The sequence below is a fragment of the Felis catus genome, chromosome D4 (genome assembly GCF_018350175.1).
Source record: "Felis catus isolate Fca126 chromosome D4, F.catus_Fca126_mat1.0, whole genome shotgun sequence".
In the NCBI taxonomy this organism is placed as follows: Eukaryota; Metazoa; Chordata; class Mammalia; order Carnivora; family Felidae; genus Felis; species Felis catus.
In genome coordinates this window covers 80,660,558-80,677,280 of record NC_058380.1, presented here as the reverse complement: position 1 = coordinate 80,677,280, position 16,723 = coordinate 80,660,558, and the positions used below count along the sequence as shown (strand labels likewise).

General features: G+C 55.9%; 1 protein-coding gene across 4 annotated transcripts in view; it reads right to left on the bottom strand.

Moving 5' to 3' along the window:
* The window catches only part of DAB2IP (DAB2 interacting protein), a 187,855-nt gene that overhangs the window by 109,993 nt on the left and 61,139 nt on the right, over positions 1-16,723 (bottom strand). The window contains exon 1 of one of the 4 annotated variants that reach the window (XM_023242672.2): positions 11,659-11,905. The exons of the other annotated variants lie outside the window; for them this stretch is intronic. Coding sequence (XP_023098440.2) covers positions 11,659-11,782 — 124 coding nt within the window. The 5' untranslated portion in view covers positions 11,783-11,905. Of the gene's footprint in view, positions 1-11,658; positions 11,906-16,723 lie in introns of those variants that run through there. 4 annotated transcript variants of the gene reach the window in all.

The window sequence follows — 16,723 nt, the reverse complement described above, 5'->3', positions numbered from 1 at the left end:
GACATGACGCTATAATTTGGAAAAACAACAGAGCGATCGTTTTATGTTCTAGAACAGACCATCTGTGACTGCCCTAGGAACTTGGGGGAAAAGGGGACCAACGTAAACATGAAGCTCACGCTACCTGCTATGCCCAGAGTCCTTTGTCTCTGACCCACGGGGCTCGTATCTTCTGCCAGTACCCGTGAAACTACCAGGCTAAGCTGCTAGTTTGCAAGTAGGCTAACATCTCCATCCTTCAGGGTAATTAACAAAGACCATCAAAAATACTTAGGAGTAAATTTAATAAAAGAAGTACAAGACTAATAACTAAAAATATAGTACTGGGAGGCTTTTTTAAAAAAGACCCAAATAAATGGAGAGATACACCATTTTGTGGATTGGGAACACTCAGTGTTGTTGAGACGGCATTTCTCCCAAACTGATCTATAGATTCAATGAGATCCCAATTAAAATCCTCGCAGGCTTTCTGAAGACGCTGACAAGCTCAATTTTAAATTCAGATGGCAAAGCAAAGGACCTAGCATGGCCAAACAATCTAGAATAAGAAGAAACGGGTTGGGAGACTTACATTACTTGCTTTTCCAGACATACTTTAGAGTCTTGAAATACAGCTAAAGCAATCAAGACCTCGTGGTATTAGCATAAGGACATAGATCAATGGAACAGAAGAGCATGTGGAAACTCTACAACACGTATATGGTCAATTGATTTTTGGAAAAAAAAATGCAAAAGTAAATTGATGTTGTGAAGGATAGTTTTTTCAATAGCTAGAATTAAAATCCAGAATTGGATACCTGTAGTAATAAAAACTGGCCCACTAGGAAATGGGGAGAAACATGTGGGGACGGCGACTGTGCCACAGGAAGAAACACGTTCAGAACCCTGACCACAGGGCTAGGAATGCAGAAGGCGGGATTCAGGCCCCATAATCTCTGAACCTAAGGGTTTTGCACCATGATGGGAAATGAGCCTCCATGCACAGATGAGTGACAGGACAACGAGTCCCAAATCAGCCAGGAAGCTGAGTTTCCTCCCTGCCCTTGGTCTCTCTCTACATTTCCAGGTCCCATCACAGCCCAGCCACAAGGCAGAAAGAGAAGAGGGAGGCCTCACTGCATATCACATTTTGTTTCCGTGATGGTGGGCATGGGGAAGGGAAGGAGTCTTGAGACCATGGAACTATTAACAGTCTGTTGTCTCTCCAATGGAACTGGGATCAGAGCTCAGGTTGTCTTTAAGTTCAGGACGTTGGTTCAAAGTCAGGCGACTTTGCTGGGGGTGGGTCTGCTGGGAGAGGGGCATGTCCGGGGTACCCATCCCCGCCCAGAGCATTTGGGGAAGGGCACAGCAGCTCCCCTAGAGGGGACGTGGAGGGGAAAGGCTGCTGGTACTCAGGAGGTGGAGGGAAGAGCCAAGGAAACAGCGTTCCTCTCAGTTAACATCCCGGGACCTCACGAAGGGGCCTCTCCAAAAGCACAGTGTGGGGTCTGCCCCCTGGCACCTGGCCGGCCTCATGGACAGTCCAGGATAAGTCCTGCAAACTGCTCCACATCTGTAGACACCGTCACCAGCTCTTCTTGAGGACCCTCGACTCGAGCCTCTTAACAATTGCCTTTGACAGTGTATGCCTCCTATTCCTCATCCTAAATGTGTGCCTCACTTTCAAGGACTTCCCAGCCTTCCAGAAAGCTCCGGAGTTCCTGGTCACTCCAAGGACTCATAGCCTAAAGGCCTCTCTGGTCCCCGAATCTCTCTCCTCCTTTGCTTTCTAAGGATCTCTAGGAACTTTGGTCTACAGGGTCACCTCCTCCGTTTCTATTGTTGTGTTTCCCCCGCAGCTCGCTCGTTGGTCTGGAGCCTCAGGGCCTGTCCCGGGGCAGGCAGAGCGCCGCCGTGTGTTGTGTGCTGGGAACGTGAGGAGCTCCCAGGGTGCAGACACACGTTTGCTCGCCTCCGCCTGGGCGCAGGTTCTCCACATCCGTTCTTTAAAATCGTGCCATATTACACCTTTGGAAGGGTTTGCCTACCCAGTAAAAGCATAAAAGCGCAGGTGGGCCGGACACACACTGCCTTCGGGAGGTTGATTATCCCTGGGGAGAGGACAGGGCACTTTAGCCACACCCCACGGGTCAGCAAATTTTTCCCATAGAGCATCAGAGAGCAAATATTTTAGGCATCTCTCAACGAGTCAACTCTGCCAAAGTAACATGAAAACAGCCACAGGGGTGCCTGGGTGGCTCAGTCAATTAAGGGTCTGACTTGGGCTCAGGTCATGATCTCACGGTTCGTGGGTTCGAGCCCCGTGTCGGGTTCTGTGCTGACAGCTCAGAGCCTGGAGCCTGCTGCGGATTCCGTGTCTCCCTCTCTCTCTATGCCCCTCCCCTGCTCATGCTCTGTCTCTCTCTGTCTCAAAAATAAATAAAAACATTTAAAAAAAAATTTTGTTTTAAAAGAGGAGATAGAGGGGTTTAGCCCTAACTGGTGGTCTCCCCTGGGGACCGTCGGTAACCCAGGAGCTGCCTCCATAACGTCCCCGGGAGGGGCTTCCCAGGCCCCCAGCCCCAGCGCTGTCTGTGTGGGTGGGACTGGGGGCCACAGCCTAGGTCCTCTGGAGCTCAGGGCGCCATCCCGGGAGAGCCGCTGAGGGAGGGCCTCGTGCCCCAACCTGCTTGCTGTTAAACCTGTAACTCCAATCAGGTGCCTAGACACCAGTGGATCTGTGACCGCAGAGATAGTTCGGGAAACTCAAGTTTCTCTTGGACCTCAGCTCCCACCCAACTTCTCCAATGGTCCAGCTTGGCACACCACTCCCGGCCCTCTGCCCAAGCATCAAGAGCCAGAGTAGGCTTGCCAGTCGAGCCCACAGCTCTGCCGGCTCCCACCCCACCCCAAGTGCTCTAAACTCACCTAGGTCTTTCCGAAGGACTTATCCCACCACTTTCTTGCTCTCCTGAGTGCCAGGCTCCTACCGATTTGGAATTTCACGACCCAGTTCAATTTTCATGAGTAAAAACAACGCCATAGCATCATGTGGGAACAGGCAACAATAGGGCCTCTGACTGCTGGTCTTGCCAAATACAATGGTCAAACAACTATCACCATCTTGGGGCGCCTGGGTGGCTCAGTCGGTTGAGCAACCAACTTCGGCTCAGGTCACGATCTCTAGGTTTGTGAGTTCAAGCCCCACATCGGGCTCACTGCTGTCAGCACGGAGCCCTCTTCGGATCCTCTGTCCCCCTCTCTCGGCCCCTCCTCACTTGCACTCTCTCAAAAATAAAACATTTAAAAAAATTGTCACCATCTTGCCTCTCATAAAAGGAATGTTCTAACCCCAAAAAGAGTCCAAAACCCACCATCTCAGAATAAAGAAACGTGACTCAAATGGATTATGTGGAAATGGATGTCTTGGGAAACACATCGCACTGGACTTACACTTCTTTTGCTGTCGGTCAGGGAGCAAATGTGGCCGTGTGCCCAGCACTGGTCCTCAGATGGGGATGGCATTCCCTGTACCACCTCCTCCAACCTTGTCAGCTTCTCTCCACCGGCCCTCTGCCTCCCCGAAACCCACACCCACTGGCCTCCCTCTGGATTCTAAAGGAAGCGTGAATGACCTCCCTGCCCGGCCTCCAAACCCTGCTTCGTACCCAAGTCTTTAAGGACACCTCCTCCCACACTCCCCCAAACGGGTCTGGTCCTTCTGTCCCTCTCCCAGCTCAGACCCACTGCCTCCTGCTTCTGGACAGCCAACACGGCCACCTACGTTCAATGATGGGCACTCTGCCGCCACCTTCTCCCTGACCCACACCAATCTCGAGCGCGGGTTACTAAAACTCACGCTCCTAAACCACAGTTCTGGGAAGTATAGTGAGGGTTAAACATTCTGACTCTGCTACTCAGCAGCTGGGTAATACTGAGCAGGTAACTTACCCAGTCACAGCCTCAGTTTTCTCATCTGCAAAATGGAGTAGATTAGAGAAACTGAGAGAATGAGGATTCAATGAAATGATGCAAAAAAGGACTTAGCAGAGCCCCTGGCACCGTGCAAGTCAGCGTAACAATTACCATTATTTTCAAAATCTTTCCCTTGATTCCCTGTGGCTTGCTAGGGGGAGTTGCAACCTCTTGGCTCACCATTCAAGGCCCCGTCTATCCTTCCGGTCATATCATCTGCTAACCTGATTATAGGATACCTTCCCCCAGGCTCGGCTTCCTGAGGGTGGGGACTGGCTGTATCCTCCACGAGGGCCCCTGGCACAGGGTTTGCAAACAGTAGGTGGCTCACGAAAGCTCTGTTGCTCTGAACAAGTACAAGTGACACTTGTAGCAGCCTCTGGGGGAAGGGATGCCAAGGAACCATCTGGATGGTTCCGATCTCCACAGGCATCACATTTTATTTCTAGATCAGCCCTAATAAAGGTGCAATTAACCCCTCAGGCTTTGGATGAACAGATCATGACAATTCACCCACCCTATAATAATACTCTTTGTTTGCTACAAGTGCTTCTGGGCCCAGAGACATTTAGTGACTTGTCTGAGGTCACACAGCATTTATGACATGCAGTGAGGACTCCCACCCTGGCCACACTCCTAAGCCAAACTCAGTCCCCAGAAAAGAAGTATAAACGGGTAAGAAACGATTTTTTCCTCAGACTATCCCTAACCAATTTATTGGTTTCCAATGTCTACAAACCTCCCACTCCAAGAGGGACACCCAAAAGGAGCCCCATCTCCCATCTCTGGTTGCGGGGCTCCTCTGGCTCCTCCCTTCCCTCTCCTCTCCGCTCCGCTCGCTCATCCGCTCCCTCCTCTTCTGCCAGGGGCTCAGGGGAGGGGACGGAGCCTCTCCCAGCCCCACATCTTCCTCCCCATCCTCCCTGCGCTCTGCCTTTTTCATTTCACAGCCATGTCAACTCATCACCTCCAAGGGCCAAGAAAAAAGAAAGAACACGGCCTAGATGCCGAAAGTGCTCTCCTGTCTGTCAGGGAGAAGAGAGGAGGGAAATAAAAGCTAACAAGACTTCTAAAAGCAAAATCCCCAAACCACCTCTCGGGCACCCAGCAGCTGTCAAAGTCAACACAGGAAACTGGCAAAGGAGGGAAAGCCCATCCCGAATGAAACCCCGGCAGCTGTGGAGTCTGGGATGGATAGACCAAGCGCGGCTACATTTCCAAGGGCGAGATGGGCGTCCTCGGCAGACTCGTCTTTTCTGCTAACGCACAGGTGGGTCTGTCTAGACGGCAGAACCGAGCCAGTCTTTTCTGAGTATCAAGGCTACTGGTCTTTTCTTTTTTTTTTTTTCTTTCGCTATCATTATTTGGAGGGCTATTGAGATTCCCCTCGCTTCCTTATTTATGCAGTCAGAGGAAATCACAGCACAGAGAGCCGCTTCCAAACTCAAGGCCACGTGGGCCAATTTCAGATGGATAATTAAATATTGAACAAACGCTCAAATGCCTCTGCTGGATCGGGACGGCTAAAAATAACCACCCTGCCACTCCGCGTGGCATCTCGCAGGCTCATTCTCAAATCCCTCCTCCCAGCTACTGTCAAATACAACCTTCCCAGTAACGGTGGGGAGCTGGGCACAGACTGCCCAAATTCCCAATCAACAGAAAACAAAACTTCAGCTCCCGGTGAGCTCTGAATGTTCCTGACCAGGAAATACTCTCCCTTTCCTGACATTTAAACCAAGTGGCCTCAAGAGGAAGGTGCAGGGGAAATATCACAGTCGTTGGCTTTTCTTTTAAAAACAGTCCAAAGGCTTCATGTCACTGCTACGCAAAACACGTATGTGGTCCAGGATGTGAGCGTGTTTGCGTCGAGTTACACGGGAGTTCAACCCCCATCCCCTCCCCCAAGAAGACCCAACGAGCTGCCTCAGTTTCCCTATCTGTGCTAACCTGAGGAAAAGCCACAAACAATACCAGCGCAGAAATAGAGCGCAAGGGTCAGAATTCCAGAGCCGGATCTCTCGTTAACTTCTTTGCATAAACTTGAGCAAGCGCCCTTGGCTCTGCGGGTCTCGGTTTCCCCAGCTGTCAAAGGGAACAGTTAGCCCCCTGGTGCTGGAGATGCCAGGGGCCCTCCCACCTCCATCAGCAGCTGAGCAAAGCAGGCTCCGGCCCCTCATACCACCAGGTTTCAGTAAGAAGAGACACAGCCGCAAAGCTGACCCCACTGAGCACGAGAGAGCGTGAAAAGGGGAAGCGCTGGGTTCCTGGGCACCGTTCTAAGTGTGAGTGGGTTTTGGAGCCCAGCAGCCGCCTTTCACACCTTGCCTCTTACAGCCACTTACTTCATATAGCAACTCAGTATCCCCACCGGGCAAAGGGAAGTGACGATAAGGCCCCCTGCCCCCTAGGAGGATTGGGGGGTCAAAAGAAATATAAGATGATCAGACACAGCTTTTGGCACAGGGCCTGGCACAAGTTCAGCCATTATCTTCCTTCTTATTAAAGGTGATAAAGATGGGCCAAGAGGCTGACATTCCAGCAGATTAACTGGGACCTGGGATCCCTGGCCTCCCTCAAGGACATGAATAGCTCTGCGGAGCGGGCCTCAGGCTGTCTGCCCGTCTTCAGGGACCTCACCCAAGGGGACCCTGACCGCTTAGCACAAAGAGATGTGGTGAAGAAACAGGGCTGGGGCTGTTCAACCTGTAGCCTTCCCAGGGAAAGTGCGCGGTTGGCAGAACACGAGTAAGGATACAGGGGTGGGGGCGGGGGGTGAGACCGGGCCCAGGGCATCACCTGAGCGGTCCCAGGCAGGCGGGCGGAAGAGCCGACCAGGAAGCCTGACCCCCAACAGATGCCAACAGAATCATTCCCCTGCCTCCCTCCCGAGTTAGGGCCAGGAGCTGGGGAGACGATGGCCGAGAACACTTGGTGGAATCATTGTGCAAATCGGATAGGAGGAGGAGGCCTTATCCAAGCCAAGGCCTGACCTCAGAAAGATCTGCCTGCCCACAGAATAGCGAGGTGCTGCATCTGTAAGCTCAGAAGCTGGAGTCTTGCAGAGCTGGGCTCCACCATTTCTGAGCCGTGTGATGCCGGACAAGGCTCCCCAGTCTTGGCGTTGCAGTCTCCTCCCCCATAACATGAGGATAATGCCAGGATCCGTCTCACAGGGTTGTTGTGAACGTTAAATGAGATAAGGCAAGTACAAAATTAAGCTCACTGCTGGGCACTGAGAAAGCACGCAACAAACAAAAACCATTTTAACTTTATTACATGCCATGAGAGGGAGTGAGCATCCCAGCTCCTGGGGTATGTAAGGCTGAAGAGGGCCTGGAGAAGCTGGGGTCAAGCCCCGCAAGAGGGATTGTGTCTCAGCAGGTACAAATGAAGAAATGAGGCAGGAAAGGATATTTGTACAATGACAGAGGTTGCATTTGGGGCAGAGAGTTGGGACTCGGAGCCTTGGGGGGGGCCAAGATGGCGGGGGTGAGGGGACAAAAGACACAACCAGACCCCACGCTCAGAGCCGGTGTCAGGCTTGCCAGCCCGCGGGGCACCTCGGCAGGTCTCAGTGAGGCCAGGGTCCCTATGAAGTGGTTCCAGCCCCCGCCCTTCCCTGTGGTGGCACACAGCCGCTTCCCTAGCCATCGCTCCCAACGGGGGAGTGGCTGTGTCAAACCAGTACCCTGCCCCACCCTGGTTCTATGAAGGTGCTTCTGTGCCTCAGTGTCCTCATCTGGACTCCCAGGGTTGGATCACTCAGCTGCCATATCGCCTTAGGAGGTCAGCCTCAGCCCTCCTGGGCACCACTGCGAGGCCCTCTTGCCCGCATTTCTCCAAGTATGCTCAAAGTCCCTCCAGAGGCCCCTCAGACAGACTCCAGCACACCCCGAAAGGAAAGGGGTCCGGGAAAAAGGAGAGAGGGACCACACAGCAGCCAAGAGATAAGGCCATGCAAAGGGGCTATGCATGGACGTGGAGGAGGGCCTGACCATCTCAGGAGAAACCATCCACCAAGTCCCTAGCGCCCAGGCAGGGTCGGGCACGTGGCCGGACCCCTGGAAAAACTCAGACAACAACATGAAGAGAAGAATCAAAACCTCTCATGAGGTCAGGTCTCCCGACATGTCAGGCAGCAGGCGCAGGGTTAGCCCTGCTTGACAGAGGGGGAAACTGAGGCCGCGGGAGGTCCCCAGAGTCACACAACCAGCTTGTTGCCGAGCTGGGAACAGAGCCTGTCTCCCACTAACCACAGCTCTGTACCCCCAAAAGGGCTCTGTGCCCCAGGGCACCTCAGCAAGCCAGCCTCCTCAACCATCTGGCGGCTTGGTGAGGGGTGGGAGCACGTGCCATTCATCCCCATGTGCCGCCCAGTGCCCAGGCTGGAGCCCAGCACGTAGTAGGTGCTCAAGACATGTTTGCGAGTTGGGTAAATGGGCCATACTTTATCCAGAGAGAGAGGAAAGCTTGCATTTCACCCCAGCGGCCCTGGGGGGACAGATAAGTCAGACAGACGGACAACACTTTCCTTGACCTTGGGGAAGGTAAGTGGGAAGGCACCCTGGCTGATGACACTCTACCGGGGACAGGACCCTCTCATATCCAAGAGCCATAGCTAGCCTTCGAGTGGACTCAGGGTCACAGAGCACAGTGTGAAATGGCCAGATGACCCTTACTATCGCAAAGTCACTCTTTCCACCCTGCCTCTGGCCATTGTCAACTGCAGGTCTCACTCTGCCTATTCCTCAGATGGGGCAATCAGGGCCCAGAGAAGGAAGAGCTCTGCTTAGTGCCCCCCTTTGCTCCAAGCTGGGGGCAGGGCGTGCTGCAGACACTGTCCCTCGCTTGCAGCCCTGCCAAGGACAAAGGCCTGCTCTCAAGTCCACAGTGAGGCCCCCGCCACGACTCCAGGGGGCAGTGGGAGCTGTGCACAGGGGGCTCCCCCAGAGGTGGCAACCTGGCCACACCCCTTTCAGAGCCCCGGCCAGCTGCAGATCGCGGCCTCCAGCAACGCTTTCCTGCACTTCTCTGTCTCTGAACAAACACACCCCCTGAGTTCTCAGTCATTGTCCTTTCTCGCTAGTGGCGGAGGCCAGAATGGGTGTGGAGCGACGGGTTCGGGGCTGGGGCTCTGGAGACCACCCCGCCGGGCCCTGATGTCACCACTATGGGACCAAGCCCCCATGGTCCTTCTGAGGTCAGAAGGGACTGGCTCAAGGCCACCGGGTGGCTCCCCCCACATGACTTACCACCTAAGTTTGGGCGCTGGCCTCAGGAGGAGGGCCGGCCCTGGGGGCAGAGGCAAGGACCCGGGGATCTAGTGGAAGGAGGTCCGTGGCTGCTTTAGGTGGGCAGGGGCCTCCAGCCTCCACCTCTCACCCTGCCAGCCAGCTCTCATGCCCATCCATGACTCCCCATCACGCAAGGCCCTTTCTCTGGCCCAGACTACTGCTCCCCTCCCGGGTCCTTCCCCTCCCCCACCCCAGGACGAATTCTGTCCACAACACCCAAGGCATTTTCCTTCTCCCTGTCATCGTGCACAGGCTGTTTCTCTGGCCAGAGTAAGAACGCCAACTGAGGCCCAAGTTGCAGGCGGCACAGGCTTCTAGCTTTCAGTGCACTTGCTCTCATTCTTAAATGACCCTTCTGTCACTACACCTGTTTACCAGACAGGGCCCCTGAGGCTTAGAGGGGTAACTGGCCAAAGTTTTGTGCCCAACTGGGGTTTGAGCACACATCTGACTCAACCACCCCCTCTACCGAGGGAAATGCTATCCACCTTGTGACTCCCTGTCCAAATGTCACTTCCTCTGTGAAGCTCTCCCTGATTTTCCCAGATCGAACTTCTGTTCAATGACAGTCTCCACCCCACTCCCTGCAGGCTTTGAGCTCCTTCAAGGCTGGGACACAAAGCAGCGGCTCCTGCACAGGTGGGGCCCGGAAGCTGGGGCTCAGCTGACCGCGGGACACAGGGCCTCCTGCCCAGTCAGCTGAGCAGAGGGGGACTTCTGTTTCTCCCTGTGCCTCTGCAGTCAGGGACAGAAGGGCACTGAGGTGCAGAGGAGGTCATGCAGGGCATCTGCAAGGAGAGGGGAGGGGCGGAGGCCTTGGGGTGGCCTGAGCATTACGGGGCATCTGTACACACCCATTTCTCACGGCATAAACCCATTTCCTCACTGGGCCCTACAAGTCCTGCCAGCCCTCTTCACAGCTCGAGAAACTGAGGCTCAGAAAAGAGAAGTGACTGGCCCAAAGTCTCAGTGCTTGAACCCAGATCCCTGGTCTCTCAGGCTAAGCCTGGATGGGGGTGGAGCAGCCAGAGGCCACTTCAAGGAAGGCAAGGGGATGTGTGTCACAGGCCTTGAGAGGCCCTGGAGGACCAAATTCCCAGCACACACCTGTGCACACTCTCAATCTCAGCTTGAACCCATCCACGCATGGGGAACTCACTACTTCAGGAACTCACTACTTCCTGAGGAAGCCGTGTATGTTGTTGTTCAGCCCCGACTGTGGGAAAAGTCTTCTCCATGCTGGGGGAAGCAAATGAACACGTACTGCCTGACTTGCCCTCAAGCTGATGGTAAAACTGAGGTTCAGGGGCAACACTACAGGGCTCAAGCCATACAACCAGCACCCAGCGGGGTGGGGGGTCTGACCTCAGGTCTGCTGGATTCCAAGCACAGATTTGCTCAAACCCAGGCCTGATCAAACTCAGCCTTCCCGTTTCCCAAGATAACCTACTCGGCCCAGGTCCCTGCTGGGTACTACCAACCGCCTGCGCTCACGTGCGTGCTCTCTCTCTCTCTCCCTCTCTTTCTCCCCCTCTCTCTCCCTCGCCCTTGACCAAGTCCCCTTTGAAGCCCTCCTCCTTCCGGGGAGTCCTCTCCCTAAACTCCATTGCACCCAACCTGGTGCCCAACCTCGGAAGGAAGTTGTGCTTCCCCCCCCCCCCCCCCCCCCCCCCCCCGACCCAAAAAGCAGCCTCCTGGATCACATGCGCTCCCAACTAAGGATCCTGTTACTGGAAAAAAGAAAATGCTGTTCCCATTTCCCCTCCTCCCAGTCCTGCCTCCTGACTTGAAAGAGAGAAACTTTTCAAAGGAGGTGGGCCCACCCACTCCGAGGGGTCCCAGGCAGATTCAAAAGCTCCAGCTCCTTTGGAGCCAAGGACTCCTGGGACAGGACCCTCTGAAGTCCAGCCACCTGTCCCTCCACCCAAGAGGGGGAGAAGCCTAAGTCCCTGGGAGAGAAGTTGTGGGGGGGGGGGCCTGAGATGGGCTCCGGCCCTAAGCTGAGAGGCTGAAGCTCTCAAGGAAAGGTAAGGAAAAGCCAAGACCCTCTCAAAATTACTTCATTGCCAGGCTGCTGGGTACACTGAGGCACAGTGGTACAGGAGGTGGAATCTGAGAAAGGGAAGAAAGAGAACCCGATGGCAGTCTTCCCTTCCCCTGCCCCAGGCACAAGGGGAGACGGGATCTTCGGATTCCCCAGGACGGTGGCGGATGAGGGAGAAGCTGGGGGGGGGGGGAGGGGGGAGGGGGATCAAGCGGACACAGTAATGGGCAGCCAGAAAGGGCGCGGGGGGTTCCCGTTATCTAGACTGAAGGAGGATCGGGGGTCCCTGGCATTCCGGGCATCAGGTGGTGAAGTGGCGGTAGAGGGGACCCAAGGGTCAGGGGTCGGGGTGGCGCCTACCCCTGGCGGGCCGGGTCCGGCTGCGGGAGCGGCTCCTCTGTCGCTGCAGCCGGGGCCGCCGCAGCAGCCGGTAGTAGTAGGAGGGCCTCCCGGTGCTCTTTCTGGCGCTGCCGCCCGCGGACATGCTGCCGCCCGCCGGGCACCGGGCCGGGCCTGGGCGCGCTCACACGGGCCCCATCGCGCGCTCCGGCCCGCCCGGCGGGCGTCCCTGCCTTCTCCCGCGCGCTGGTGCGGTCGCCGCCGAGGCCACGGCTGCCCCACAAAGTCGCTCAAACTCCTCCTCCCGCCCCCGCCCTCTCCGAGCAGCCGGCCCCGCGGCGGGGGCCGGGGACCGGGAGGGAGGCCGGGCTGGCACCGGCCCGGAAAGTCAGTGCAGGAGAAATCCCGGCCTGGAGTCGGCGGGGCGAGGCGGCCCGGAGTGCCCCGGGACCCCAGGCAGGTCCCCAGGAGGGTCACCGTCCGCGCCCCTCGCGCCTGAGAACAGTCGCCCGACCTCAGGACGCACGGGGCGCACCAGCTCGCCCGCGGGGGTAGACCGTGCACACTCGCGTGCGTGCGCTCCCGGACACCGGACAGGACGCAAGCAAGGCGGCCAGGCGGGCACCGCGCGGCGAAACCGGTCACCTTCAATCAGGGTCCTAATGAGGCTGACGCTGCAGGGCGCGTTTCTGCCCCAAGCTCACAGGGCGCAGTGTGGATCCACAAACAGCGCCTGGCGAGCTCCTGGCCCTCGCTGGCTTGAAAAGACATCCCTTTCACGCAGAAAACTTGCCTATTCTTCACAGTTTAAAAATGGTCCCGTTGGATACACATATTATTTGTATATAATTACAATTGTGGTGTTTCCCTCTCAAGCGCACAGGAAGTAGAGAGAGCGTAATGAACACCCGCGTATCTCGCAGGGTTGGCCAAATCTCAACATTCTGCCCCCCCGTGATCTAGACCGTCCCCCAAACACGCCACCACGGAGGCCGTGAGGTCTGCCTCCCGCCGAGCGTTCACAGCTGCTCCCGGGAGCCAGCAGAAGAGTCTCGACGCTCCTGGAGAGACGCAAAACTGAGGCTGGGAGAAGAGAGCTGCCAGCTCCTGCTATGGCCTTGTGCTGAAAAACTTCTCCAGGTCACTCACTCCCCAGCTCAAGAACTTTCCACGGCTCCCCAAGTCCAAACAACCTTCCTTGGTATTTGAAGCTCCAACCATTGGGCCCCAACCAAACCACTCTCTCCAGCCTCCCCTACAGCTGCTTCCTTCTCACTCCTCTTTGCCCTACTCCCAAAAGGGTCTGCCTGGCCCAAAGGCCCTACTTCCAGGACCCAAATTCTCTAGCCTTCCCTGACCATCCTGGCCCTTGTCTGTCTCTCTCTCTCCCCTAACTTGTCCCTGGAGCTGGATTTACCTTGTAAATTATTCAGACAACTACCTGCGGGAGCTCCCTTCCCTTAAGGGGAAACTGAGGCCCTGCCAGGGAGGGCTGACTTGCCTTTGTCATACAGAAAGTGGCAGAGGTTAGTGGTCTTGCCTCCAAACATGCAGTCTTAGGGAGTCACACATGGGCGCTGGAGACAGTCTGGAAGCCCTCCAGAACAGCTGGAAAGGCGTGGCCCTGGGGGGGGGCGGGGGCTGCGGGGCAGTCTGGGCAGAAATCCAGGCCGGGTTTTGCACCTCGCAAAAGGGAGCCCCCTCTCGGGCTCCCTCAGCCAGGGGGAGGGCCCCCAGGTCAGGAGGAGCCTGGATCACAGCTGGAAGCCAGGCGCCATCCTGGGATGGGGAGGGGGGGGGAGGGGCAGGAGGGGTACTGCTTCTCCAAACCTAATCTGGGTTGTCCAAAGAACCCTTCTGGCCCCTCTCCCCAGAGTGCTGGCCAGTCCCTGGGGCAGATGGAAAACCACAGTGCCTGCAAGGATACCATTAACGTCCGTGGCGTTAAGTATTGCTCTAGCTCATTCTCAATAGCTAACACTGCCCAGGAGCCTCTTTTCCAAGAGCAGAGGCCCCAGGGAAAAGCTGTACCCAGTCCCTCCGTCCAGAGGCAAAGCTGTGGGCCATCTTAGCATTCATCATCCTCTGGCTCAGCCTCCCCACTCAGGTGGGGCTCCCACAGACACCTGTCACTCTAAAGAATGACCTCCACAGCCACGCCCTCCAGTTTTGGGGGCTGGAGGGCTCCCAGGAAGTCCAGCTCAAGGTGGGGCCAACAGTCCTGTTCCCAGTGCTTGGAGTTCGTCAGGCCCGGTTTCCTTCCCAAAGCAGGAATGCCCTGCTCAATCAGGGGACGAGAGGTTCCCTGCCAACAGACTCTCAGTGGCTAAAGCGAGTGGTCTTGGCCTGGCCTCCCCAGCTGGCAGATTTAGTTGTTGTTGTGTGTGCGTAGAGGGAGGGGGGATGTAGCTAGGAGCTCAGGACCTCATCTGTAAACACAGTTGGGCTCCAAAGGTTTGGCATAGTCTCTCTGCTTATGCTTGGGCTTCTCAAGTCCTCTGTGCCTCAGTTTCCCCACCTGCAAGGAGAAGCTGTGGACCCCCCACCTATCTACCTTGTGGCGGGAAGAGGGTCAGCTATAGAAGAGGAAGAAGCTTCTGCATTCCTGGCCTTTGAACATCTCTGCAGGCCTCAGGAGGGTCTGGAGTAGGAACCAACTGGGGTACTGAGGAGGCAGGGGACAGGGGAAGAGCTGGAAGACAAGGCGCCTGGGCCCCTTGTCCCTCCTCCTGTCCCGGGACCCCCAGGGCGGCAGGCAGACAAAAGGCAGCTCCCTGCACACCCCAGCAGAGCATCTGGAATCAATCCTGCTGCTGTGGAGCAAGCCACCCACTCCCTTTCGCTGCCCCTGTGGCCTCCTCCTTTTAAATGTAAGCAGCCCCCTTTCTGGAGGCCACCTAGACAAGAGGAGGGGCACTTCAAAACACCCTCCCTACCACCATTTCCTGCGACATTCCCCTCCAAAGGGAAGCCCTCTGTGATTGCCCTGGACAGCACAGGCTTCCCAGGCCCTGCTGATCCGTGAGCCGGGGTCCCACAGAGCCCACGGTCTGTCGGTGGTCTTGTTCTCCACTCCTATCTCGACCGCAGAGGGTCTCCTGAATAGGCCCACCTCCCGCCTCCTCAACCTGCTGTTTTGGGTTGGGATCAAGGCTGCAGCCTTCACACCCCTGAGCCTCCAAATCACCCCATTCGTTAAACATGTATATTTCTGCGTTCCCCCAAGACACTTGATTTGGTGGTTCCAGATGGGGCCTGGGAGTCTGAATGTTTAGTAAGTGCAGGCAGGCGGGGGACAGGGGCTGGCTAAATCAGATCTGACCCTCCACCCCCCTCCTCCTGCCCTCAAAAGCCTCCACAGGTGAACTCGCACAGTACTGAAAAGGACCAAGCTCTGTCACAGAGCAGCCACATCCCCTTGTACCCCTGCCCACTCCAGCCCCTTAGCGATCTGCTCCCCAAAGACACCTGCTCCTTCCCACCTGCCTTCCCATTGTTGATCAGATGGCTGCAATGAAGCTCTTCCTTCTGCATCTGGTGAACCCCTCCTTATCCCTCAGGACCCAGGTCAAATATCACCGCATTAGAGCAGTCTGGGCCCCACTGACAGACCCTCTGGAGCCCACCACACCCCACCACTTGGGCTGTATAATGAGGACACCAGAGAAGACCAGGAAGAGAGGGACCCCAAGACATTCCCTCTGGGTAGAGAACTGTCAGCATCTGGATGTCAGGAGAAGAATAATACCCTGCTGGGAAGCGGTGGGGGTGGGCAGCCTTAGGGCTGGGCTGTAAGTCCAGGTAAACCACAAGCCAGGCAGGGGCCAGGTCAGGAGAGGCACCAGAGGCAGGGGTGGGGGCCAGCCTAGTGCAGTCTCCCCAACCCACTGTTAGCTTTAAAGTCAGTGAGGGAGGGGGGCACCGAGGGGCTCAGTCAGCGAAGCATCCGACTTCAGCTCAGGTCATGATCTCACAGTTTGTGAGTTCGGGCCCCGCATCGGGCGGACAGCTCAGAGCCTGGAGCCTGCTTCGGATTCTGGGTCTCCCTCTCTGTCTCCCCCTCCCCTGCTCACTCTCTCTCTCTCACAAAAATAAACATTAAAAAAAATTTTTTTTAATTTAAAAATAAAGTCAGTGAAGGAGGAACAAAAATGCATATTGTCAGAATTACCCCTGAAAAGGCTGAAACTGCCCGTAAAGGACCATTTCCCTCCAGTGTTAGGACAGAGGTGAGCAGAAGGCAGAGGGTCTGGCCCTTACTGAGAGGCCATTCTGTGTAAGAGCAGGAAGAAGCATTCATCTAACATTAGATTCCACCCAGGGAGGAGAGGTGCTCGCCCCCGAAGGGGACCACAAAAGTCCAAGACTTTCCACAGAGGAGGGTTATAAGGTTGTCCTGGAAAGGTCTGTCTGAGGATGAAGTTTGTATTTAATACTGATAAACCATATTTGGCCTTTATTGTGTGCCAGACCCTGTCTGTAGCGTTCAGTGCACATTATCTCTTTAAATTTCACATAAATCATGAGGCAGGTGGTTACCGCCTTCGTTTTACAGGAAATCTTGCGGGCACAGAGAGGGTTAGTAAGTTCCCTAACGTCACACAGCTCGTGCTAAGGAGTCCGGATTGGAACCCAGGCAAGCTGGAAAAAGCAAAGTTCTTAAGGTTGAGCAGGACTTGACCCAGAGACGGAGGAGGGGTAGCAGCCTGGAACTTTTCATAAAAGCCGGCTTCAACAAGGAACAGGAGGAGGTGAAGAAGATTAGCAGTCCTGACAGGGGAAACACTGGAGCCCACACCAGGCCCCACACAATGGGTGTCGAGAGGGCTCAGACCTGTAAGGCTTCCTGTCGGGACAAGGGTAGACAGCAGTGACCAGGGGAAGTCCCGGCCAGGCAGCCTTGAATGCATCCACCTCCCAGGCCAGCCTCAAGCTTTGAGTGGCTGAAGCCCTGGGCAGGGGTATGTGGGGGGGGGGGGGGGGGCACTGATGGTTGAGGTCACAGGCCTCTGCCTGCGTCCAGGAACACGGCAGGGCCAGGAGGAGGACCTCCGTCAGGCTGCGGTGGAACAGGGGCTCTCCCCAC